The sequence below is a fragment of the Drosophila innubila genome (genome assembly GCF_004354385.1).
Source record: "Drosophila innubila isolate TH190305 chromosome 3R unlocalized genomic scaffold, UK_Dinn_1.0 2_E_3R, whole genome shotgun sequence".
In the NCBI taxonomy this organism is placed as follows: domain Eukaryota; kingdom Metazoa; phylum Arthropoda; class Insecta; order Diptera; family Drosophilidae; genus Drosophila; species Drosophila innubila.
In genome coordinates this window covers 8,380,415-8,407,286 of record NW_022995380.1, presented here as the reverse complement: position 1 = coordinate 8,407,286, position 26,872 = coordinate 8,380,415, and the positions used below count along the sequence as shown (strand labels likewise).

Genomic DNA, 26,872 nt, shown 5'->3' with positions numbered 1-26,872 from the left:
CTGCGCATAAATAACCAATCATAAAAGCCAATCATAATGTACAAGCGTACGCATTAGAAATGTTTAACCGGTTTCTGAGTAGCTGCTGCCTCTTAGCCCATTGATGTCAACTACAGTTACAAGCAGCAGAAGAAGTTGCGAGTGTAAAGAATTTGCTTAGCAATAGGCTACAAATTATGTCAAATGTTTATGGGCTTAAAGACATCATAGAAATTGAGGAGTGAAATGAAATATATTATGAATTTAACACAGTGACTGCTCTGTTAACAAAATGTTGAGTAAATTGAATTTCGAAATTATACATCTATTAAAATGATTTTTTAACGATGACTATGTCAAATATATTAAAGCTATTTTGATATAAAATAAGTTTAGAAATTAAAAATTAACTTAAGAGATTTTTAAAATATGTTCCAAAACTTGTGTCAATGTTAACAGAATGTTAAACTGTTTGTATTTGCACGTCAAGTCTATTATAAATATGTAAAGTTCGTTAGTCGCTAATATGACAGGCTAAAAGTTCTTGCCACAAAATTAAATCAATTCTGTAGCCACTTGTGGAGACGTTGGCCTGCCACTTGACGATGTATCTCCTTCATCATCATCATCATGATCATTATGAATAACTTCAACGTTGTTGTCGTCTTCTGTCTTTGTCTATGCCAACAAATGACAACTTGCAAAATGACTCTGGCTGCATAATTTATGCAGATGTTAATGCAGATGTTGTTGCAGTTGTTGCAAGCAGCCAGTTTTGAACGACGCATCGGTTAGTAACTGGCAACCTGGCAGCTTGGCAACTTGGCAACTGGCGGCATTTAGTGTTGGCTATTAAGGCGAACGCCCATGCATATTCAGTGCCATAATCCCAACGGTATTTTAATGCCAATTGCTTACTCACTTGAATGCTGTAGACAAGAGAAACCCGTTTTTCCGGTAATGACCTTCAGTGTTTGCTTTATTATCACCTTCTACCCCTCCCCCTCCCCATCCCCCACCGCCTTAGACTGAGGCGGGTTCACTTACTTCATTTGGATCTGTTGAAATTCTGTTGAATCCACAAATGGTAGCAATAGAAACTTCCTGAACATGCGATGCAAGCAACTTAAATTGTTATTCTTCTTGATTCAAATCTCAATTTGACTGTTGGCCCCCATTTTTAAAGTTCTCGCCAACAAACGCACATTTAAGCCAACCACAAAAGCAATTTCAATACGAAAACGGATTACAAAGCACCCCCTCCAGGGTCATTAACTGTACACGATAGCCATAGAAAATGCCAAACAATTAATTACATATGACTGATTTCAATACCAAATCCAGTTCTTACCATATTCCATGTCTCTGCTCTCCTCTTGCTAACTCGGCCCACTCGCTTGGCTGTCACTCTTGATGCTAATGATCAACTCCAACAGCCGTCCAAATGGAATTTCTGTTAATTAAACAGTTGTCAGCAGCAGCAGCAGCAGCCACAGCACCACCGTAACCAACTAGAGTTTAGCTATGCACCACACGACCAACTTTCCGCTCCAGCCCCTGTTTCCTGATCTCTGATCTACATATTTATCTGCGTTTGCTGACTGCGCTTTCAATGCTGCTGTAGAACAGGGTTAATTTCAGTGCGAGTTCTGCACTGCATTTGATAAAACCTGGATAGCATTTAATGTAAGTAGTTGAGTAGTTGAGTGAGATTGCAAAACTGTGGCAGAACCACTGTTTTTTAAATAAATTTGTCAAGAAAATGAACTTTTTTTTATGTAACTTTTACCAAAACCACCTTTTTTAATTTTTGAAATCAAACATTTTGGCTTTTAGTAGTCTTTTAGATGTGATCAATACTCTAGAATTTATTATAAGATTTAACAAACGATAAGATTTTATAAAGACACAAATTATTAATCTTGCATTCAAGCCAACTTACGTGAGCTCAGCCGTTTTGTCTAATTGTCCAATTATTCCAGTCATAAATCGAAGTACACCCTACTATCTGCGTACATAAACATGTCATATAAATGACATTTAATTGTATTTTTTTTTTAAAGTGCAAATTATGTAAATATTGCTAATGACACTCGATTTATACTAACTCTGACCATAAATTGTTGACTGCAATTGATATGAAAATATCATTTAAATATGCGAGTTGCCAATGAATAGCCCGTTGGTTGGGTCACAAGAACAAGTGTACACCTTGGCCGGTTTAGCGATTAAAAGTGGTAAAAGCAAACCACTTACCAGTTGGTACTTGGCACGTTAACCTTGATAAACGCTTCTATTTTTTAGTGCGCATTGAAAGGCATAAAAAGCCAAGTGTTCAAGTGCATAAAACTGGCTGCAACTTGATCAACAGCTTGTGAGAGTGACAATACAATAAAGCTTTAAGTTCGATTAAAAATGCATTGTAAATGCCAACACCTCGATGTCTGAACCACGCTTGGCCTGGCTTAAAAACGTAGACAGGGAAAGGGTGGAGGAGGGGGAGGAAGAGAAATACGAGCGCAACGTGCATCGAATTCGGGTCATTGCTTGAATCTTGGCGCCGCCACAATGTTGCGGGCGGCAAAAGGCACGGATTTAACATTTGGTAATTCGATTTGCGAGCCAAAAAGCAAAAAAAAATATTGAAATTGCATGCGCCCCTTGGGGCCATTGAACTGTATAGTATGTACTTGTAGTTGTAGTTGTAGTTGTTGTTATTGCAATTGTTTTTGACAACAATCAAATTAATGTTGCTTTTTGCATTGCTTCATATTTTTTCAGGCAAACAATAAAAACCTAAACGAGCAACAAAACGTGCCAGGAACAAAGTTGAAACAGGTAAGAAAAACGTTTTTCTTTATTGGTATGAGTGCATAATTTTCTATAGAAATTCACACAGAATGCAAAAATGCGTAACCGCGAAACGTCGCCACATCGCCACGTTGCAACGTGTTGCTTGGCATGCAACATGGCCATTTGGTTGCCGGTCACGCCCATAGCGCCCACTTTACCTCTCTACTGTGTAATTTGTAAGTGCAACTGAAAGCTGCGAATGCAATTGAATAGCTGTCAGGCTCTGGCATGTAAAACACTTGTAATTCGATGCGACTGCCACTAACAATGTGTTTCTGTCTGTCTGTCTGTCTGTCTGTATGTGTGTGGCAGGTGAGAAGCGAGGGGGTAAAGGGGAAAGTGGAGGGGCAACTCTCACGGGCTGCCCCGTGTCGCAATACCGGGAAGCATTGCCAACTGGCAATCGACGGCAACAGCTTGTAAATACAGCTTGGCAACTGTTGAAGCCCCACACACAACTCGTTAGTAGCATATTCAATTGAATACCTTAATTTGCCACATATTAAACAATATGTGCAGCGCCTCAAAATGACAATCAACGCACTTAACTAAAGGGATAGGAAAAGGAAGACTCTTTTAACTGAAAAGTGAAATTAGAAAGAAAATAAATGTTCGATTGATAAGAAAACATTTTAATTAAATAATGACTTTAATGCGTTTCACATTAAATAGATTATCTTGATTTTTTAAAAATCATTTACAATCTCCCAACGAATTACTGAGCTCTTTATTTAACATCATAAATTGTGTTTTTAATCATTTAATGATAGTTTCTGATGTAATACTTGAGATTGTCCATTACAGAAATTAATAAGAGATAATTATACCTTCGAAAATGTCTTAAATGAAATACCCTTTCAGATGGCTTATATATATAATAAATAGCTACAGTTCTATTTCTTCTGCTTAACCAAAATAATAATTTTTAAAGATTTGAATCTCTACAAATCATATTAAGTTCTGCATAAAACCAGTCGTTTTTGGGGGAAACGCTTTCTTAATCTATTTACCTAAACAATTCTTAACAAATGATAATAATAAGGGTATAAAAATGGTCGCTGTGAAGTAAACAAAATTCCATTGGGTATAAGAGATCATGAAAAACTGCGTGCCAACATATGAAATAAATGTAAAATCTAATTATAATTACCTTAATAGGTTCAAGTGTCTATAGTTGTCTCCATTTGTAAATGCTACTCCCACTAAACGGTTGCTGAAGACAATTGAAAAGATTTTCAGATTTAGAGAATGTACAGAAATAGAGGCGAAATAACAAATGGCAGCTGCATTGCAACGTTTAGTCTGAGAGATTTTTGTTTTATGTTTGGAATGAGCGACGACAACAATAAAACTTTCCATTTCTAACAAAATTACACTCTAGAGCAAAACAAAACAAAGCAAGACAAATTTATCTCGTTAACCGTCTTAGTTTTTTTTTGATTGTTTTCCATCTGCTTTCTTTGCTGTTCGGAAATGTATTTTAATTTTCTCCAAAAATATCTCTGTGTGGCATGTCATTGCGAATGTTGCACACGTGGCACACTAACAACATGTTGTAGGCGACAAGAACCAATTTGTGGCAACATTTATGAGGCAGAACAAACGATCAATTAAGTCAGCTAAAGATTAGGTGCTAAACTGTTGGATATTCAAGTGATGCAAGTTGCATGTTATATATGCACCAGTTGCCGCTGTCTTGCAGCATTCGCTTGATTGACAAACTGAATAATTGCACTTGCTTTGAGGGAGGAAATAAAGGGTGAGACTCTGATGCTAAACAAAAGCTGTTGACAATGTGTTGAATTTAATGAAGAAAAATGTCACTCACATTTAATGCCATAAACTGACAGCAGCATCTCAGTCGGTTACTGTTATTGTTGTCTGCATTAAAAGTGCATTAAAGCAAATTGCACAAAAAATATGACAAAAAAAAAAATAGAGAGAAAAAAACAACGAAAAAAGTATAACGCTCCGTTTTACAGTGCGTGAGAAACGCGTCGCGACAAAAACCGCTGGAAAAACGCGCGCAAAAGTTGCGATGGCGATTGCAAAAGCGAGCTGTCAAAATGATAATGAGAGGGGAGAGTGGGAGTGAAGAAGGGGGAGGGAGCTGTCAGCGACCGTTAGATAAAGCGATAAGCAACAACATCTCTTCAATATTGCCGCTACCGCTACCGCAATTGAAATTGTCAATTGAGGTTTCACTCTCTATCTCTATCTGTGTCCGTATCTGTGTCTCTGTCTCTGTCTCCCTCTCTATCTGTTGCCACTTTTGGCGTAGGCGACAGTGAAAGTTGTTGCTGTCAGTCGAAGCGATTTGGCCACAAAGTACACACAGGTAATTAATGCCAATTAAACGTCAAGTCGAGGACCAAACACGCGCTGACTCTGAGACGGGCGTGTTAACAACGGCAACTCAATTGTTTGTTGACCGCGTCGGAGCAAACTTTGACTTTCAAATGTGTTGCAATGTTGCACTGATTAATTAAGCCCAGACAAATGCATTTCGAGTTCGTTTAACGGCAACAAAAAGTGTAAATGCAAATGCAAATGCAACTGCAACAACAACGACAACAACAACAACAGTCGACAGACGACAGACGATGCCAGCTCAATTGATTTCATTTCTCACGACCAACGACGTCAGCTGTCAGGCTCGTGAGTTTGCCAGACTGTTGCAAGTTGCCTCAATTAAACATTGCCAAGCAGCTGCTGCTGTTGCTGTTGCTGTTACTATTGCTGTTGCTGTTGCTGGCACCCCCACAAAAAACCTCAAGCCCATGCGTCATGCACTTTCTACAATGCTCGGCGAAAACAAAAGAAAAGTGCAAGTTGCCGGCGGGTCGATGGGCAACAGCAACATCCACAACGGCAACAGCAACTTGTATCTGTGCTGTAACTGCAACATTGTTATTTATGATTATTTAATGCAATATTGTTGCTGCCATTGCTGTTGTTGTTGTCTGCAGGTTCATTGCCCAAAAAGTTACAATACAAATTTTGCCCAGTAACTTTCCTGTTCACTCCCATCCCCGCCAGCAATCCCCTGGGCTGTCGACACGCTTCTCTCATTCAGCTTTTCTTTTGCTGTTGCTCTTATCTTGACTTCGATTGAACTCTGAACTTGGCCAGCATTGCAGCAGCTCACTGACTTTCTATAATAGTTAAGCAGAAACAATAATAAAATAATAACAATAACAACAGCAACATGTCGTAATTGCCTTTGTCCTTGCAGTCTTTCAATATTGCGTATACGTAATATATTAGTTGTTGCTTTGGCAAACCTTGTATTAAATAATACCAGTTGGTTGCCCAAGCTTATTTGGCTCAATAATTGCATTTGGCCAGCTCACAAATTGGCAACTTTAAGTGGCATATTGTCATGTTGGCCTTTTGGCATAATTTACAAGCCAAACAGCAACAGCATACGAATATAAACAAATTTAAACTGCACGTCTAGACAGAAAACAAACACAAATTTAAACACTTTGACCAATATTTTGCAACATATTATTAACATGATCTCAAATGTCAATTTCAAACCTAAATTATTATGATTATTTGTTGCTGTTGTCGCCAGCTTCTGTCGGCAAATGAACTCCCTTGTCGGTTTGTCTGTCTATCTGTCTGTTTGCAAATGCAATGCAAATAGTTGCTGACCTTTGGTATACAATTACAAAGCATACATACACATACATATATATAAATATATATATGTATATAGACATACATACCATCAGTTGTTGCTCTGTTTGCTTCGTGGCATGCCCAAAAAAATATTGGCCAGACAACATTTTCTTGCCCAAAAAATTGGAGTTGGCAAATTGTTCTTAGCTTGGTTTACTATAACAGTATTTGCTGTTTTTTCTTAATTTATTGTGAAATAAAAGTGAGACACAGCTGACGCCTCAAAAAGGCAATCAGAAGTCGCAGATAAGCGGAAAACTGACTAAAAAACTGAGCTAGTATTTAAAGCTCGACTTGATGTTACGCAAGCTTAAGAAATAGTTTAAAAAAATATATAATTTTTGCTACAGTTGCTTGCTGTTTATTGCCAACTTTTACAGGGTATATATATAATTTATAGATCTTTAAAGTCAAGCAGGTTGTTGTAGGTAGAGCTAAGCTCAGTCGTCGTTTAGATGCCATTGTATTGCATTATTTGTAGAAGTCGTTGGGCGTTCATTGTTTTATGGGTTCTACTCGCACATTGGCAATATTTGAATGTGAACCGGTTGCAAAAAGGCTTTCAAATAGTAAACAATTGTCAGACTGCGACTGCGACACGATGACTTAATGCCAACGGCAGACTATTTGCCTAAAAAAAAGCCACGAAAGCCAATATTTGGTTTACACTCTTTTGGCATTTCTGCAGTTGACTGGACCAAACCACAAAATGTGGGGAACAAACAAAACAGACTGTTGGGTCATGAGTCATGAATGCAACCGCAATTTGCAACTGCAACGGCAATGGCAACTGTCTTGGCCAGGCCAAGTAGCCTGACAGCCAACAAATGGTGCATGCTAAATTGTTGCATGCCACATAACGGCGACAAAATTTCAAATACACACATATCCCACGCAACAGGTTTTTTCCATTTCCATTTATAAATATTTTTTTTTATTATTTATATACTTTTTATTACAGTCTGCTACAGCTGGCGAACCAGAACTTCATTTTTTTTTATCACAGTTTGTACGCATCATAAAGTGTTTTTTTACTGTGCATAATTAAAAATTAAACAAAATTATAGAGTTGGGAACCAGAGTTAACAATTTAAGTATCTGCGTATGTGTGTTTGTGTGTGGTCATAAAAAGATGACGAGCACTGTGTGAAGCGAACACACAAAGTTGTAATCCGATGCCAACTTGAAGTAAGTGACACATTTCGTTCTTGTTCTTCTTGTTGTTGTTGCTTTTTACTTTTGGGACTCCTTATTTATTTAATGAAGCAACATGTTGTGGCAACACATGTGCGTCTGAGCAATAAATGAGATGGGATGGAGCTGCAGTTGGAAATGGAAATGGAAATGGAGAAGCAACTGGAAGCGGAACCTGTTCTTGGCACCACACAGACGCCACGTTCGGTTGCATGAATGAATGCGTTTCCATTTATTTAATTTGCAGCCTTTTGTTGCCGTTGCTGCAGCTGCACCCCAAAAGTCTGGCGTCGTTTCATCTTTTGCCCTTGCCTCACGCAAATGAAAACGAAGACGACGCCAATCTGTGGCGACATGGGAACTTAACCTTGAATCATTTTGCTGAAGAGCAAGAGTGCGTTCTTACATGCATATTCATACATACATTCTACTGCATTCCACTGTAGTTATGTACATTTAACATACTTCCAGCCTCACTACAAGAATCTTGATCAAAGAAGTTTGCCGCAAATCTGACTCAATTCGCACACCCATCAAATCCCAATCCAAATGCTTCTTCAGATGGAGTCAGAAGAGTGTTTCTGCTGACAGATCAGGTTAATTGATAGCAAAATTGGCTTGAAAAAGCTCAAATGAATTTGGAGTTAAAAGTGTGAAACCATAAAATCAGTCAAAATGAGTCTTATATCTTGATCAACGTGTGATTTCAAGTCAGTTGTCATTGTAAGGTTTTCTAAAACTCAAACTGGTTTATCTTTCCAAATAATCCTATTGGAATTGCTTTGAGAACAACTTTATTAAATCAGGTAGTTATCTTACCTATAAAAGGTTCAAATTAACCTCAGCAAACTTCTTTTTGGTTTTCTCTATAAACAAACTCCTCTTCACTTAAAGCGTTTAACTTGATAAACAAACTTCTACATAATTTAATTGCTGCTGTTGTTGCAGTTGTTGTGGTCTTACAAGTTTGTTGTGTTACCTGTTGACAAATGCCACAACCGCTGTTTGCTGCCTGCTGCCTGCCCCTTACATCCGGGCAGTACGAGTTCTTAAAATCCGCCTAATGGTTGGCTTGAAGCTTGGAGAACGAGTGCCATTTGACTAATGACAACTATGAATTGGCTTTAATTGCATAAACCTGACTATAGTTTGTCTAGGAATTCAAATGCCTAAACTTAATTAGTTCTGAAGTCATATTTTTTGCCAGCTTTGACTTTGTTTATTAATGAAGTTGGCATTGAAATCAGAGTTGGACTGAAAACACTCTGTGAAATGGTTTTGAGCATGTTGAATGACGTATATCTTACGGTTTTATCTATAAGTTTAGTAAAAAATAAAACTTTACAGCAGAACTTTCAATTCTATGTAAAATCTCGCTAATTTTGGATTTTGCAATTACTTAAAATTCATTATAAATGATTATATCAAGTAGATTCAACAAACACAACTTTTTAGAATGTCGCTCAAAAAATTGTATAAAAAATTAGCAGTAGAAAAAGATGTAAAAATAGAACAAGAAGAAGATTTAAATACAAATACAATTGTGAAAATTGAAGTACAAAGGAGACAATACTACGTAGAATAAGAATCCAAATATTAAAACACAATTATTAATTAATTAAAGTATAAGAACAAGTAAAACTAATAGTGGCTCAGCTAATAGAGTCGCCGACCTATCACATAACTAGAACTACAGTTTGAAAAATAACAGGGTTCGAACCCTGCCATGTTAATAATCTGTAACTTACCTGTTATGTTAATTCTGAGAATTGCACTGAAAATGCTTTAACTAGCATATAGTCGTGCTCATAATATTTATAAAACGTTTTAAAGGGTAGTTAAAGTGGAAGTAGTTGTGGTTAATGATAAAATAAATGTAAAAACAGAAATAATTTTAGTAAATTTAAGAAAATGTAGAAGTCGAAGCACAACTATGACTAGATGTAGAAAAATAAATTAAAATGTAAGTTGAGATGGTTTTAAGTAAAAATAGAAGTCCAAATAAAAGTAGAATTTGAAGTTTTAGTAAATTTGAGTATATTTTGAGATATGTAGAAATTTAGATAGTAGTTGAAACATATAGTTTGTTGGAGAATCAAAATTGGACCTTGGACTTTCCTTTTTGGTCATTTATTGCTTGAACATGCTAATTTAAAATCAAACTAGCATACAATTATTAATTGAGACTTTTGTTCTAATCAGAATAACCGCATTAGAGCTCAATTTCCATGACTCTAAGCAACTTTTTTGCGTCTAATTGCCAGCTGCCATTTATGGGTTATCCGAGTCGGAGACAGAGCAGAGACGTTGACATTTAAAGCAGCGCCCACAACATCCGCTAAAGCAAACCGAGCCCAACCCGAAAAGAATACTTTTGGCTCAGGAATTTGCTCATATTTATAAATTTCAATTTGCGTAAATATTGGATCAGTCATCGCCCATAAAACTCAAATATGTAGTTGAAGTCAAGCGATCCATAGTGTTTTTCTATACGCACAACTAAGGGAATAAAAATAAATTTAAAAGTGCGTAGAAGTGTTTTGCATAATCCGAAAGACAGAACTGTGGCACGCATATCGCAGGTGTATATATCTGTGGCATTTACATAACATTCAACATATATAAATAAACATCTGAGTGAATGGAAGTGGGAAATGGGGAAATGGACAAGAGAAGAAACGTCAGAAGAAAAGAAGAAGCTGTCGACGCAGCCACGCATAAATCTCCCATGTAAATGTGGAACAAACTCAGATCTCAGAGCAAAAGTCTAATTTAAATATCTCCTCAGATCATTTCTCGTTATGCCTGCCTATTATTTTTCTGCTTGATTTTTGACTTCTGGGGAATCTCTCATGGTAATTTGTAGAGCTGTGAATTGGGTGAGGTGGCAGCTTGGAATTGTGACTCAGTTGGAGCAACCAAGTGGCAGAGTGGCTAATGGAGCATTTGATTTGATTGTTAATGCCTCAGCTGTTTGATTCAATCATCATAGTCGATGTAACATTCTCTTTACTGCATGAATTCTATACAGATAGATGTATACAAAATTCCACGCATTCTACACGCATCAATGGAGCCCCCAAGCGCCAATTTGCACATTCGCATTGGCCAAGTGCAAACTGACAATTGCCAACCGTTAACAGGTAACACAAAAAAAAAAAAAAGCAAACAACGAGAGAGATGAGTGAGAAAAAATGCAATCGAACATAAAAAGAGAAGAGAAGTTTCCGTGTGCTGCTGTTGGTTAAACCTGTTGGCCCCATTTGGTCTTTGATTCTCTCAGACGTCGGTCAGTTAACTGTTTTGCTGCCTGCAAGCGGCACAGATTTGTATGCCAAGCGATTGGTTTAAGCCAAATGCAAAATATTGAAATGGGTTGACGGCACAACATGGCACAAAACGAGTTTCAACCAAAAAAACAAAAAGTAAAACAAAAATGCCAACACTTAAAACATTGTGCTGCATCAATTAAATGCTGCCCAGCTGACCGAGTTTGGACGAGTACCAATTTTTGCTTTATCGGTCGGCTAACGAGCTAACACCCCGTCCTGTCTTTGACTCCAGATCCGTCTAGTTTCAAGCATGAAATATATGCAGATTTATTTGTGTTACATTTCTGCGACAGCACAAGGAACTTGGCTTAATATCTCTCTCTCGCTCTCTCTCTCTCTATCTCTCTGTTTTTGTTGGGGGAATGGAAACAGCATTTCTTTTGGCGAGAGTTCCGCAGCAAAACAAGATGTTGGCCTGGCTCGGATGTCCACTTTTATGGTCAAATAGCGCCACAATTTGCTGCAACTTGCCAGTTTCTACTTTGTGGAGTTGTGGAAGCTAATCCCTTATGATGTATTAACTGAATCGAATCAGCGTGTGAATTGTAGCCCCATTTTGGCCTCTATTTGGTTAGCAATTGCATGAGAATGCAACCTCGTTTGGGGCCATAAACAAATTGGCAATCGATGCCGCAACCAAATGCAAATTGAGTGAAAGAAAAAATGCAAACAATTAACGAAAAACAACAAACAAACTGAGCAAAATTTATGTGTAACACGGACAAACAAATGCGATATGCAAAAAAAGATGAAAAAAAAGCAACAGCAGCAACAACAACTACAGCAACGGCAACATTTGCATGCCACAGTTATGCAATTGGGTACGCTTACCACCTCCCCCCCTCCACCCTCCCCTCGTGGCCACTGCATGATGCCAATTGTTGTTGCGGTTGGATTGCATTAAGCAAAGATTTATGTTTATTAACGTTTAGCCAAAACGCTGACCCAAAAAAAATGGAGCAGATGTTGCTGCTGCAAAAATCCAGCGTAGCATCAAGAGGCAGACGTTGCACGCCGCCAACATTTAACAATGGGTCAACTTTCGTTGGCGTTGATAAATGAGCCAAGAGCTTTAAAAGAAGAAGTAGGAGAAGGAGAAGGAGACAAAACTGTGACTGCTGTCAGCTTTGCTGTTGTGTTTTCATTTTGGTGGGTGTTGTCGCCGTTGTTGTCAACAACAGCAACACTTTCCGAATTATACCCCGCAGCAATGTGCTGCCCGAATTGACTTGCCAACCTAACTTAGTTGCTGGTGTTAAAGAGGGCTAATGACTTAAAGACATAACGCTGCATTGTTCAAGAGTTCTCTTTGTTCTTTATGTTGTGAGTAATCTTCAAACTGTTACAGAAGAAACGCCTTTGGATATGATTGTGATTGTGAGAACTGTACTCGTAATTATTGCATTATTTCTTTGTTTCAACCCGCCAAAGAACTTCTTAAGGAAGCCAACGATATAATTATAACTATTGCTGTTTAGACAAACCAGTTTTTGAATTGGATTTTAGGCAACACTGTTGCTGCTTCGCAATTTTGGACTCTATACTAAAAAAGAACAAAGACTCTGTTAAGTTTGTCGTAGCATTTCCTACTAGTATTTTTTGTACATTGCCGTTGTAAGTCATTGCAGTTGCAGTGACAACACAGACAGCAGAGTTGGACAGTCACTTTCCTGAACAGTTTTAGAAAGTCATTTACACATGCGACAAGTTAAAGCGCAAATATAAACAAACTAACTAACAACGGCAGCAATTGCAACACTAACAACAGCAGCAACAAAGCCATGCAACTGATTACCCAACAGCAATCATAGACTGAGGAGAGTAGAGACCTCGACGCAAACACAGCTTTGTCGATGGCCATGTGATAAACATTGTGAATCTTCATGTCTCATGACCAGCCATAAGCAGCAACAACAACAACAACAACAATAGCCCACAACAATGTCGACAACAGCAGCAAATTTCAATAATTTCATTATCAAGATGAAGATTGATTGATAGTTTCCATGTTAAATGAATGTTTTTGGCAAAGACATTCAATGACCAAACACATGGTCAACGGTTGCAAGAGAGGTGAAGAGGGGAAGAGAAGGGAAATGGGATGGGACGCTCTTATATTTGCATTCAATATTGTTGAGGTATGCAGCAGAAGCTGCGCAGTGAAAGTTAATTGTTGGCATGCCCAATGCAACAGCAACAACAACAGCAACAGCAGCACAATTGCTGTCAGTGCTTGCGCAACTGTTGCAAAGAAAGTTATATTTTTTAACAGTTGTTTCATGTTAAGTTTATGCGCTAATAACTCATTACTTATTTTTATTTTTAATATCTTTACAGAATATGGCCTAAGGTGGCAACGTAACAAACAACAGCAACAAACAGCAGACAATTCAAAGAATGTCTTCCTCAATTTGTTCGCACTTTACGCAGAATGCGTGGAAAAAGGATTTGTGCTCCAACTGTTTCAAGTCCAAGGATGAGCACAAAGCAGCAGCCGCTGCTGCCGCTGGAAAGCTGGGAAATGCTCTCAAATCGGAGAGTCAAACCAAGACTGACTATCCCAACAAGCACAAGACGCCGGCCAAGAGCATTATCAAGAAGGCCTTCGGCGTACGTCTGACCACGAGCAGCAACACCTTCAGCAAGATGAGCAGCAACTCGGGAAATTCGAATAAGACTGGCAAAGTGTGTTTTCCCAAGCAGCTGCATGAGATCATTGGCTATGGCGGTGAATGGTCGGAGGATGATGATGACGATGATGATGATCATGACTTTATGAATCTGGGCAACGAGCACGATGACATGGCCGTCACGGAAACAGACGATGAGGAAGCCGTCGAGCTGAAACGCATCACGCGCGCCAACACGGACTTTAATATGAACAATGGCAACTTGCTGGGCGATGCCCAGGACAACATTAAGAAGTCATTTGCGGCACTTAAGCTGGGGGCGCCCCAGGTGGACAAAGAGGGCAAAAAGCAAACGCTTACGATCAATGTGATGCCCTTTGGGCAGCCCAAAAAGTCAAATGCGTCCAGCAAGGCAGCAGCTGAGTTAGCCAAGACAACAACAACTGCAACGGCCAAGACAACAACAACTGCAGCAAGTTGCAGTGCCATCACAGCGAAGCCTACAACAACAAAAACAGCCACAACCATTAAGAGCACCATAACCAGCAGCTGCAACAAAAAGGTGACAACAACATTGACCCCAACGCTGGTGAAGAGCACGGCAGCAACATGCTCGCGTGATGGCAAGGATAGTCCGCCCATTGAGCGAGCCATGGAGAAATCGCTATTAGATGAGATCTCCGAAACATTACAACAAAAGCAAAAGCAGAGCGAGAACTCTGCCACAGCAGCAGTGACAACAGCAACAGCAACAGTTGTAAGTAACATCAGCAGCAGCAGCAGCAGCAGCAGCAACAGCAGCAAAATCAAATTTGAACTGAGCTCGCTGAGCGATTCATCGAAGCCATTTCTTGACCTTAAGAAGCCAATCGCACGGAACGCGCCCATAACCAAGGATCATACCAAGCCCAAGGTCAACGTGTGCCACAAATATTCCGACACGGACAGCAACTGCTCGGACACGGAGAATGGCGTCTCCGCCTACTACGATGTGGTTGAAACCCAACTGAGCTACGAGAATCTGCCCGATGGCAAGTTCAGTGAACAGGTGGGCGTGGCCAGCGCCCAAACGGAGGCCACCAATTCACACTACTCCAGCTCACAATACATAACGGACATGTTGCTGAGCTCGAAGACACGCGCCGCCAGCTACAATCTGCATGAGGGCAACTTTATGACCAGCAAAATAACCTCAGATGGTTTGATTGTCACCAAGTGCAGCTCGGATGATGCCCTCGACTCGACGGGCAGCAGCTTCGACGGCAGCTCCGATGAGGAGAACGTCTACAACATGATACGCAGCGAGTCCGACTCTGGCATTGGCATTAGTATTGGCAGCGAGTACAAGAACTTGCCCAATGGCGTCCTCAAGGGTGGCAACGAGCAGCGCTCGCAGGTGGAGAAGAAGCTCAGTGCCAGCACCAACAACTCGGACTACGAGGATATACAAATCGGCGATCAGTCTGGCAATCAGGCAGCGGTCAAGAGTCGCGAACTCCATGGCGAACCCGATGGCAGCGCCGATCCGGACAACAAGCTGGAGCAACAGCAGCAGGAGACAACAACGGATGCGGTTTCCCAGCAGCTGCCAGCGTTGCCCAAATCTCCGCCGCCTCCGATGAAAATCGATGCGCGTCCTTCGTTTCTGCACGGTCTGAAAAAGCCCGAGTTGCCAGCAAAGCCGCTCGTCACCAGCAGCAGCAACAGCAACAACAGCACGCTCAACAACAACAACAGCAACAACAACAACACTTCGCCAATGAAGAGCTTTATGAGCAAGCGACATCCAAGCAGCGCTGAGCAACAATTTATCAGTCAACTGCAAACGGCAATTTCCAAATCGAGTGAGAATTTATTAGCAGCAACAGCAGCAGCTGCTGCGGCAGCGGCAGCAGCAACATCTGAGTCAGCCAAAGATGATGCCAAGCTAAAGAAGGGCAAAGCGCCGAATCCGCCGCCGGAGCCAAAACTGAGTGCACCTCCTACGCCGGAGCGAGATTACAGTTTGGTAGTTGAGTTCGAGCAGGCAACCAAGGCGGAGGCGGCAACAGTTGCTGCCAATGAAGCGACAACAACACCACCACAAACAACAACAACAACAACAGCAGCAGCAACAGTTGAAATAACAACAGCAGCAACAACTCCAGCCTGCAATTTGTATACAAAGAAACCAGCTGTGGCAGCGGCAGCTCCCGTTATACGTGAGAAGGATAAGCGAGAGCGTGCCGTAATCAATCCCAAGTTCCGTAGTCTCAACACCTTTGTGATGCAACGTGCGAATGCGGCAAAGCAGCTGCAGCTGCAGTCGGCCAGCTCCGTGTTGAATCTAAAGCAACCCTTGACCCCGGAGCCAACGCCACGCAATCAACGGCATCTGTCCATGTCCGAGGAGTGCCTGGCCGCCGCTGGCCTCGTGGATCCACAGAGTGCAGCCAAAAAGTCACCCACTGCGTCGCCGCCACAGAAACAGAAATCCAAGTTCTCCATCAAGAAATTCCTACGCATGGGCAGCAATGGAGGCAGCAAATCCAACGATCCACTGTCCAAGAAGGAGAACAGTGTCTACACGGAGATCTGCACGGGCGACGATGGCAGCGTTGTGGGCAAGCCACGTCTCGTTATCATACATCCCATTGACATCAATCCCACCGCCGTTGAGGTGGTCAAGGATATCACCAAGACTAACGATACGGTTTCAGCACAAACGGTGGCTGTGGTCACCGCCAAACCGCCAGCACCGCCGCTGCGTGCCAGCCACAGCGAGGGACAGCGTGCCCATGAGGCCAACAAGCCGGCACGCCCACCGCCCCCCAAAAGTGCCGAGCTGCGTCGCAAGCAGAAGACCGAGCTGACTGCCACACTGAGCGCGAGTAGCGTGGATTCGGCAAAGATCAGTGGCAATCCCAGTGCTGGGGGATCCATCAAATCCAAGGCGGACAACGTTTATGCCAATTTGGGTAAGTCGTGTGTTCGAATCGTCAGCTAAGTCCTCATAAATACATATGTAACCCTTGAACCTAAGTCGGATCTCTTTCCTTTAAAACCTTTAAGTTCGAAAAAACTTGATTATATAATTCATCCAGTCATAATTTATTTATAGTATTTAGTTATATACTTTAAAAATAAAAGAAGAATTTTTATTAAACCATTTTCGTAGCTTAAATATAAAATCATGTCATGCAAATATGAAAGCAATTAAAGTAAAACAAGTGGGAAAGGCTATAGTCGAGATCCCGACCTTAGGATACCCGTTACTTATTTCAATATATATAAAAGCACTTTAAAGAAATTATTACCGAATAAAAACTACTGCATACTTTTAGGTAATTGTATTGAAATAATAACTTTATTAATAACTTTGGTTAGCTATAACTCCCGTCCTACTTGTCCGATCTTACTGCGGCTAAGTGATATTATAGATAATATTAATAGATAACGTTAATTATCATAAAAACTGTAATATCTTAAAAGCTGTGGGTGTAATGGTTTTTAGCGACTTAATTTAAGAATTTAAAACAAACTTTTCCTGCGTGGGGTCTATAGAAATCTGTGTGCCAAATTTGGAATCTAAATTTCTTATAGTCTTTGAGATCTAGGCACCCAGATCTAGGACAGACGGACATGTCCATATCAACTCGACTGTTGATGCTGATCAAGAATATATATACTTTATAGGGTCGGAGATGCCTCCTTCTTCCTGTTACTCACATTCAAACGAACATAATATACCCTTTTACTTATTTTTTAAGTAACGGGTATAAAAAGAGTTTTTTAAATGAATTAAATAAAACGATGCTAAAATGAATTGAAACTGAATCTAAAATGTTGGAAGTTTGCTAATTTATTAACTGTGTCAATAGGACGCTCGAATTCCATAAACAAGCTTTAAAATTCTCTGCGCTTGTGGGTGTAACTCAAGTCATGATCCAATTTCAATTCCAATTTCAATTGAAAACCAAGAATAGAAAGCGCAAACAGATCACGTTCACTGCGACCTTCAATATGTGGGTCTAAAGGGTCTCTTGAAGCACTTAAAGTCTGGCCAAGTGGCACTTCAAGAATGTTGAAAGTAGAACCAAAGCGAAGCAAAACGAGTTACGCATTTTCAATCAATATAACGGGCACAAGCATACAGTGAGTCAAAGCAGCGATCGGTCGCTTCCTATAGCCATAGCCAGGTAGCCAGATTAAAGTAGGTTAAGTGAGCAAGCCAAACTATGTGGTTTTACAGATGAACAGCAAGAACACAAAAAACTGAAATGAAAACAAACCAAAGCCCAAAGCCAATGAGGTAACCACAGGTGAATGCTTAGCCACTACCAGATGAACAAGAAGAAGAAGAAGAAGAACAACCACTAGAAAACTAGCGAAACGAGAATAGAGTCGACTTTGGAGTCGAGACCCATTTTCTTAGCTGACATTTTGTGGTCAGGCCAATGTGGCGAGAACTTGTTACACCTGCTGCCACTGCTGAAGAAGCAAGGGGAGGAAAGTGAAGGGGAGGGCAGCTCATCAGTGACTGCCGTGGCAAAGACATCTTGGTCCACAGCTGCGCCAGACTGTAGGCCACCATTATGCGATTTGTAATTTGACATGAATTTGGGTCGAAATCATAATTAGTGTCGCAGATTATGCAGCCACCTGTTGCCCCTAATACATGGAATACTTCCTTAAACATTAAAAATATCAAATGAATTTTACAGAGTGTGAATAGTTGCCTTTAGCTAGTGATGTAAAAATACTTGTACATAAATTTTTAACTATATTAACTTGATTCAATCGAGTTAATTAAATCGATTCGATTTCCATGAAAAATCGACTACTCAACTCTAATTTGATTCTGCATTAAATTTGCAAAATTCTACACTGCATTTCATTTTTGAATGCTAATAAAAAGGGTTATTTCATGAGCACTACTTTTTAAATTGCTAATTAAATTGCATTTTTAAATTTCAAATATTTTTACATACTGCTTATTTAAAGATCTGTAATAATTCTAATCAATCTCCTCTCGCTCAGGTGAAATTCGCTCCTCAATTGCGCCGCGCAAGCCGGAACGTACGGCAAGCATGCGGGAGCGTGAGGCGCAATTGGAACTGGTCCGTAAGCGTGGCATACTTACCGATACTATCTCCATTTGCTCGTCAAACGGTGAGAATGTAACGGCCGATCAGTCCAAAAGCTATGATGCGGGTAAACCACCCACAGGTAGCACCACCACAACCACTACGACAGGCACAGCGACCACGATGAATAGCCGGACGAGCACCTTTGAGCGGCAGCCGAAGAAGGTCGAGACAAAGATGTCCATATCGAGCAAGCTGGAAATCTTTGAGCAGCGTGCACACGATGCCACGGACAATGGACAACGCAGCAGCTTGAAGGATTCGGTGCGAAAGATAAACAGCACTATAGACAGCTATCTGAAGGATAAACGCGACTATGAGAACATGTACGAGCTGGTCAAAATAGGCAACGACACCAACACCAACACAAACAAAACGACAACAACGACATCGGCAACAGCTGCAGCATCAACGCCACCAATGCCACCAACACGCAGCAGCAACCTCGACCTGACCAACGTCGCGGGGCAACGTTTGAACCCAACGAGCAGACGCAACAACATCTACTCGGATACGGCCTCGATTGCCAGCTATACGCGCAGCGAGTACGGGCCAGTTCGCAACTATGGCCTAAATAACAGCTTGGGTATGTCATTGAGTTTAAGCTTAACATTATCCTGCTTGCTAACTATATTTTTACTTATAGCCAACATTCCACGCGTCATCTCGGCCTCGTATGCGGGCAGCGAGGTGGGCGAGTTCGACATCTATGCGCCGTACAGTTACTACGGCAGCGAGGCTGGAGGGGATGTGGCCACCGATATCAATGACAGCGTCTGGGGCATGCCCATGGTAGGTTCAACTCGATTTCCTAAAAAACAATTGACAAGTAATATTAAAAATATGATAATTGGCTACACTCAGAAAAATATGCCATCTAAATTAGGTGGGACCGTACTTAAATTTATACCGTTTCGATCTTAAAATTTTAATATTACTGTGTACTAAACATCTTGAATTAAGTATAAATTGATCTTAAATTTAGAATTCTGACTTTACATTCCTATGGCAGCTTTCCGAAATAGTAGTCCGATTTTTTCCAATCTTTTAGTACACATACGAATGTAAGTCTTAAGATTAAAAATAATTAATTATGACAATGTTTTGTAATAGAAACAAGTACATATCGGTATTAGCTCAAGATTTATGTGTACTTAAAGTAGTAAGTTTTAAAATTTTTCAGACTTGAATTAAAATCAAAACGTACTTAAAGTATCCCCTATAAATCTCATTTTAAGATATTCATACTTGCGAGAACCGAACTTTTGTTCTCAACTTTAGAAATTCCGAACTTAGACAGCTTTTGAGATCGTTTGTACTTGAAAATTGCCTGTTTAAGTACGGAAATCTTGATTTTTTTCTGAGTGTACATATAGTAAAACTTGGGATCTTGTAAATAAATACTTAAAGTTAGGAAACAGCATTGCAAAAAATGTATTTAAAAGAAGTATAAATATTTAAAAAGATAAAAATAAAGAAAGTTCAAAATCAAAATTATTTTAATATTATTTTTTATATCTTTAATAAAATCTTTTTGATAGTTAATATTTTTTTAAGTTTCATTTAAAATAAATTCAAGCGATTCGAGAAATTCGAATCTACCCTAACTTTAATCAACTAGATATTTTGCAAAGTTTTTACTCTGAATTTTTTCCTATTTGAATTTGTATTTTTGGCTCCACTTTGTTAAGATACCGTTATATTTACCTTCAATTCCGTTCAACTGAAATTCTTATCTTATCTGAACTTTTACAGGGCAACAAGAATCGCAGCAAGGCCACGAATCGTTTGCGCATGCGCAAAGGACGCAGTGTCGTGCACAAGACCATCGAGGATAACTACACAGCTGTCGTGGTGGCCAATCATGAAGCACTTGCCCAGGTGCTCGATCAGGTGAGATCATACAAATCTCTTGGTTCTCTTACACTTTTCACCAAACTCATTGTTCTTCTCCTCAGCTCCAGCAAACGCCAGTTGTTCCCGCGGCTTTGAGACCGCTGGCCAATGCCATTAACTTACGCTACGAGGACTTTAGCATCCTAGATGGCGCTCAGGCCTTTGTTGTGGGCAAAAAGGCGTTCCATGCCGCCCTGTGGACCACATCTCCAGTGACCTTAGCCCTTTCCGCCGATTGCAATCAATTGGCCGGCGTGGGCGGCGAGTTGAGCCAATTGACGGGCGGCGTCTGCGACGTGCTCAATCCGATAACCGAATTTTGCGATCTGGTTCCCAGCTACCAGCTGCCGTTGATGCCCACCACAGAGGTGACATTGCTGCAGGCAACCATATCTGTGTTGCCAAGACTTCAGCTGGAAACGTTGCAATCGATTGGAGCCATTCTGAAGGGTAAATCTCAAGTGCTGGACAAGAGCAACTTCAACTTCCGTGGCTCAATACCAAATCTAAGTGGCCTTAAGGACGCAGCTGGCGGAAATGCTTTGCGCAATGTGGTTTCTGTGCAGAATCTTAGCACATTGAATGAGGAGTCGACATCGTCCATCAATTCAGCTGTCAACGCTGGCGAGGAGAGTACAACGACGGCCAGTTCCATGCCCGCCTTTGATGATGTCATGACCAGAGAGGTGGCATTCATTATGCTGCAGTTGGTCAATGGCATGAAGAATCTCCAGGCAAAGGCCATTGAGGAGACACCGTTGAGTCTCTCCAATGTGGTGCTGTCAAAGGACATGGATAACAAGGATGCACAGGCGCGCCTCTGTGTGCTACAAGGGTATGTCAAGCGGCTATTCATATTCACATCTGTAAAATTCTGTACTAACTGGTCTCCTCCTTACAGCCACAACAACGATGACGAGGAGCCCATGGGAACGCTCTGCAAATGCGCACACGGTGCACTGACCGACATGCTGCCCACCACGAAAATCACGCCCATTCTGGCCGACATTCTGCAACAGGAACGCGCCGAATCGCTGTCCAAGGCCAAGTCAGTGCTGGAATTTGTGCTCTGGGGTCCCTCGGATGTAGCACTCACCGGCGCTACAAAGGAACGAGAGCTGGCACTGCAACGTTGGCTGGATCTGGAGCGAGCAACAGTTTTACATGGCCTAGTGCGCACACGGGTCGAACTGACCGTCTACGACGAGTGTCACCTCATGTTTTTGGTGCGCTCCACGGCCAAGATGATGAATGATGCGGCCAAAATAGTGTGCAGCTATCAGCAGCAGCAGGCGTCCCATGAATAGCCCAAGTTAACATAACTCAATTATAATTGATAATTATCAGCAAAGCTAATATTATTTATTATACAAGTTTATCATATGATTTTAGTCCTTTGATTAGTTTAGTATACTTATTATGGACTCACATGTCAGAGTTCCGTACCTAGATGCTTATTATATACGTCGAAACATGAAATCTATCTTAATTGATTCACCCCAAAAACGATAATAAAACGACGATACGATAATATCCAATAAATTGTACACTTTTTTGCCCGAGCGTGCCAAATTCGAACATCGCGCGGAAACTGTCTTAAAATACAAATCTGTCAACAGTGAAACTTTAATTAATTCTAGTTTATTCTTAATTGTTAGTTAATACACTATGCAACTATTTATACATACTTTACTTATTATTATACGCAGCAACCGTTGAGAACTATTTAAAATTCTAATTCGGGTTGTTAAGGAAATACATTGGTGTTTGTTAAAATATCCATACGTACACGTACAATATTGTATATCTATCAATATGCAAATAAATAAATACTGCGAAAGTAACTTTATTATTTACTTTTTTAATTTTTTTAATTAAATGTGGTTTATTCAAAATAAAGCTATTATAATTACACAGAGTGACTATTCGCTTTGAATTGAATTTGTGCTCAGCAGATCTATGGTTTAATATCTTTCACCTTTTTATATCTAAAGCGATAAAAATTAAAAATTTAAAATTATTAACTATGGTGCTTTGTTTTCAATGGAGAGGGCCACAAATATTTGGAACTCTTATGAGCCATGATAACATCAAACAACAATAGATACATCTCTCTTTTCTCTCTCTCTCTCTCTCTCTCCCTCTCTTCTCTCGCACTCTCTCTCGTACTCTCTATCGCTCTCTTTTGATTTATCTTTTTAAACAGCTCTCTCTTTAAAATGGTTTGTAAGAAGTCCATATAAACTCTGACATTGATAAACTCTGCGCTCAGTTTCCATTGAAATACGAAAACACAATGTTAGGACAACACTTAAGGATTCGACATCTGGTACAAGTTTCTCCAATACAACAGGTACGTGGTGCTCTCTTGTATTTATTTCACTTCTAGACGGCAATAAACATATTGTTGTTTGTTTAAAATTATTGTTTAGCGGATACAAACACGTGCTGCGTGTGCTGCATTTAACGGATCGCAAATCGAGATAGCAAATACTTCGGAATGGGATCAGGCTCGCCCCTACAATCACATTCCCAAACTAGGCACGGCTCAGTTTCTCTTTCATATGCTGCCTGGCGGAAGATACCACAAAATGGAATTTCCTGAGATCATGTTGGACTTGCATCGGCGTCACGGCTCTCTTTATAGACTACCAGGTATCATGGGCAAAGCAGAGTTCCTGGTTTCGAATGATCCAGCTCATTTCGAGCGAGTTTATCGAGTTGAAGGCCCCTGGCCAGAGAGACAGGGCAAATCAATATTGGACTATCATCGGAGCCATATACGTAAGGACTTTTACCAGGGCATTGAGGGCATTTTGTCCACGTAAGAAATAAGATAAGATAAAATCTATAGGCTAAAGATAAAAAAAAACACAGATGTCTTTTACAGAGACGGAGAAATGTGGTCGAAGTTTCGCTCTACTGTTAATCCCGTCATGATGCAGCCTAAAATTGTACGACTTTATTATCAAAAGATGTCAAACGTAAATAAGGAATTCATTCAACGGTAAGCTGAATATACATATGTATTAGTTGCAGTGAAGATTGTCAATCCGATTTTTTTTTTATACTTTTAACAGAATTCGAGAAATACGGGATAGCAACACCTTTGAAGTACCTAATAATTTTGAGGAGGAGATCAACCGCTGGACTCTAGAATCTGTATCGGTGATAGCTTTAGATAAGCAGTTGGGACTGATAAATAAGAATCGCAATAATCCCGAGGCAAAGAAACTTTTCGACAATATCAATCAGTTTTTTGTTTTGGCTGCCAAAATTGAACTTAAACCAAGTTTTTGGCGTTATCTACCCTCACCACTTTTTAACAAGGCTCTGAAAGCCTTGGACACTATCCAGGACGTGTCCGTTGGCTATGTTAACGAAGCACTTGAGCGTTTGGAGCGTGAACCAACAAAGAAACCAGAGCACGAGCAGAGTGTGCTGGAAAAACTATTGAAAATCGACAAAAAGGTCGCCATCGTCATGGCAATGGATATGCTGGTGGCTGGCGTGGATACGGTAAGAATCCATGCAATCTTAGTTCACCTTCATTCAATGTGTTTTCTCCTCAGACAACGTCCACTTTGACAGGCTGTCTTTTGTGCTTAGCAAAAAATCCAGAAAAGCAGGCGAAGCTCCGGGAAGAAATACTTCGCATTTTGCCCCACAAAGACTCTGAATTCACAGAATCATCTTTGAATAATATGCCCTACTTGCGCGCTTGCATCAAGGAATCGCTACGTATTTATCCACTGCTTTCGGGAAATAGTCGAGTGACCAAGTCGGACATTGTGCTAAACGGTTATCAGATCCCGAAAGAAACGGCAGTTATAATGCACTACTATGTCCTCCATATGGATGACCAGCACTTTCCCAGAAGCAAGGAATTCTTGCCCGAGCGTTGGTTACGCCAGACCAACGAAGAAGCAAGAGATTCCAAGTGTCCAAGCAACTCGCTTAAAGCGAGCAATCCATTTGTCTATTTGCCCTTTGGTTTTGGTCCCCGCATGTGCATCGGTAAACGAATTGTGGAAATGGAACTTGAATTGGGCATTGCCCGACTTATTCGGAACTTTTACATAGAGTTCAATCACTCAACGACGAAAGCCTTTAAGAGTCAATTTATAAATGTACCAAACATACCTCTTAAATTCAAATTTACAGACGTGCAAAACTAAATGAAAAATATATTTTAGATTTTCACATTTTTTAAAATTATCAAACGCTTAAAAACGGATTTTGTTAAATTCAAATCATATTATAAATAAGTGCATTAAACATTTTTCATAATATTCTTTACAGTATTAAAAAGAACACAATGTATTTTTGTGAAATACACATTTTTGTATATTTAAGTTTGATTAATTTATAATCTATTGCTTAAGAGTACAGCTTCGTTATTGTGATGTTAAGGAGAGCTGGGGCAAGCGAAGTTTAACATCCTTTATTTCTTCCATAGCAAGCAGCTCGACTTCCTGCTCTCGATCATATTTTAAGGTTTCAGCTAGCATCACTGCATTTTGATGACACTTGGTCTCCTCGTGCTGGCGCATATGGTGTAAAAGTCGGAAATCCTTTTGGCAGTACTCGCACCTATACAGCTTGATATCCGAGTGAATCAGCTCGTGCTTCGTTAGAGAGTGTGCGTACGCAAAGGCCTTGTCACAGAGCTTGCACACATACGGCTTGATTCCGCGATGCACGCTGTAATAGAGAAAGAATTTGTTAAGTAATTGACAGAATTGATATACCAGCTAGACAAGTGCTTACTTTTCGTGCGACTTTAATACGCTCTCGTAGAAGAATTGACGACTACAGAAGCTGCATTTAAAGGGCTTGCTACCCGTATGGGAATACATGTGTTTGCGCAACTGTTCGCGCACTTGGAACTTGGCATCGCAGAGTCTGTATTGAAAAATGTTTGTAATTTACAAGTCGATCAACAATTATTTGGGATCTATTACTTACTCGCACTGGTATTGACATACGGCATCGTGACGTCGACGATGTTCCATCATTCGTCCCCGTTTCTCATAGAAATTGCCACATACATCACAAACATAGCCGCCCTTCTCAGTGCCATCCGAAGTGCGCAGAGAATTGAGGCCTGTACGTACTCGTCCACGTCGAGGTTTAATGTCAGCGCCAGCAGTAAACCCAAAGTTCTGCTGAGTGTCTTTATGCTCCGATTTGGCGGCATTCAGGCTGAGACTTGTGCGACCACGACGAGATTTGTTGTCAGAAGGAGTTGGCGTGTCATCATATTTAGTTTCAAGCCCGACATCATCGGACTTGGGAATTATTTCTATGGTATAGTTGTCATCCAAGTACTCAATGTCATCACTGATGACTTCCTGATGATCATGTGTGGCATCAACGTCCAGAAAATCATCGTTTTGAGAGCCATCTTCAGCATCACCGTTAGCACATGCTGCTTCGCTCATTACAAAGTCATTCATTTCTTCATCCTCCACCTGCTGTGATCCCAATTCCTCCTTGACAAGGTAATCTTCGGCCTCATCCAACAGTCCCAATTCACGGCAATATTGCTCGATTTCCGCTTGCTTGCGCAGAGCCTTCTCTCGGAACTGAAATGCCATGTTCAGCTCCACCTTGCACTGCTTGCATATACCATGAGGAATCTGATCTTTTCCATTTAACTAATGGAATGATGCTATACATTTATAATAATTAAATGGGGAAATGATTCGTTAATACTCACTTTACTGAATGAAACTCCTAGCAGCTGTATAAGCATTTCATTTGGAGTCTCCTCGCCTTCTTCACGTGATTCGTCTATCCATTGCAATCGCTGGCTGGGCTCCAAGCACACGCGACAAATGTTTGGTCCAAGTTCACCGCCCATCTTTTGTTTAATTTCGATCTAAAACAGTATTTTAGTGTTAAAATTGTGTCCGTGTTGTGTAAAGGTAAAGCGTCTGTCTTCTTAATAAATCGCCATTTTTGCTGAGTAGCGATAGCTACGAAGTCATCGTTATCGATACCACAGGCCATTGTCAAAAATAAATGACAATTATTTGACAATTTGCATAAATAACTAACTAATAATTGACAATAATAAAAACAATGATTTTCTCTTATTATTGTAAAATTAATTGTGAATAATAAATAAAAATAATTAACAAAAATTAGGTTAAAAATACCAAACCAAAAA

General features: G+C 40.3%; 3 protein-coding genes across 3 annotated transcripts in view; 2 read left to right on the top strand and 1 right to left on the bottom strand.

The window, feature by feature from the left end:
• LOC117790408 (serine-rich adhesin for platelets) overlaps positions 1–22,553 on the top strand; it is a 35,334-nt gene extending 12,781 nt beyond the window's left edge. Inside the window, exons 2-8 of the mRNA XM_034629851.1 lie at positions 2,761–2,817; positions 13,383–16,632; positions 18,695–19,387; positions 19,448–19,593; positions 20,557–20,694; positions 20,760–21,532; positions 21,599–22,553. Coding sequence (XP_034485742.1) covers positions 13,443–16,632; positions 18,695–19,387; positions 19,448–19,593; positions 20,557–20,694; positions 20,760–21,532; positions 21,599–22,004 — 5,346 coding nt within the window. The 5' untranslated portion in view covers positions 2,761–2,817; positions 13,383–13,442 and the 3' untranslated portion in view covers positions 22,005–22,553. The remainder of the gene's footprint in view (positions 1–2,760; positions 2,818–13,382; positions 16,633–18,694; positions 19,388–19,447; positions 19,594–20,556; positions 20,695–20,759; positions 21,533–21,598) is intronic.
• Positions 22,554–22,993: 440 nt separating this feature from the next.
• On the top strand, positions 22,994–24,917 carry LOC117791722 (probable cytochrome P450 12a5, mitochondrial). Its single transcript, XM_034631591.1, has 5 exons — positions 22,994–23,050; positions 23,130–23,521; positions 23,588–23,704; positions 23,778–24,216; positions 24,270–24,917. Exons 1-5 carry the CDS (start codon positions 22,994–22,996, stop codon positions 24,873–24,875), a joined length of 1,611 nt encoding a protein of 536 aa, XP_034487482.1. The 3' UTR covers positions 24,876–24,917.
• Positions 24,918–24,999: 82 nt separating this feature from the next.
• Positions 25,000–26,678, bottom strand: LOC117791723 (zinc finger protein 484). The gene is made up of 4 exons (XM_034631593.1): positions 26,420–26,678; positions 25,666–26,357; positions 25,468–25,602; positions 25,000–25,401 (listed from the first exon to the last, which is right to left on the bottom strand). Exons 1-4 carry the CDS (start codon positions 26,561–26,563, stop codon positions 25,095–25,097), a joined length of 1,278 nt encoding a protein of 425 aa, XP_034487484.1. The 5' UTR covers positions 26,564–26,678; the 3' UTR covers positions 25,000–25,094.
• Between the last annotated feature and the right edge of the window lie 194 nt (positions 26,679–26,872).

What these genes read in the sequence shown, in the direction of transcription:
- LOC117791722 (XM_034631591.1), top strand. Translation starts at nt 22,994, where the DNA reads ATGTTAGGACAACACTTAAGGATTCGACATCTGGTACAAGTTTCTCCA. An exon ending in ATTGAGGGCATTTTGTCCAC is followed by an intron (nt 23,522 to 23,587) that starts GTAAGAAATAAG and finishes TGTCTTTTACAG; the next exon opens with AGACGGAGAAATGTGGTCGA. An exon ending in TGGTGGCTGGCGTGGATACG is followed by an intron (nt 24,217 to 24,269) that starts GTAAGAATCCAT and finishes TTTTCTCCTCAG; the next exon opens with ACAACGTCCACTTTGACAGG.
- LOC117791723 (XM_034631593.1), bottom strand. Translation starts at nt 26,563, where the DNA reads ATGGGCGGTGAACTTGGACCAAACATTTGTCGCGTGTGCTTGGAGCCC. An exon ending in GTATGTCAATACCAGTGCGA is followed by an intron (nt 25,603 to 25,665) that starts GTAAGTAATAGA and finishes TTTTCAATACAG; the next exon opens with ACTCTGCGATGCCAAGTTCC. An exon ending in GTATTAAAGTCGCACGAAAA is followed by an intron (nt 25,402 to 25,467) that starts GTAAGCACTTGT and finishes TCTCTATTACAG; the next exon opens with CGTGCATCGCGGAATCAAGC.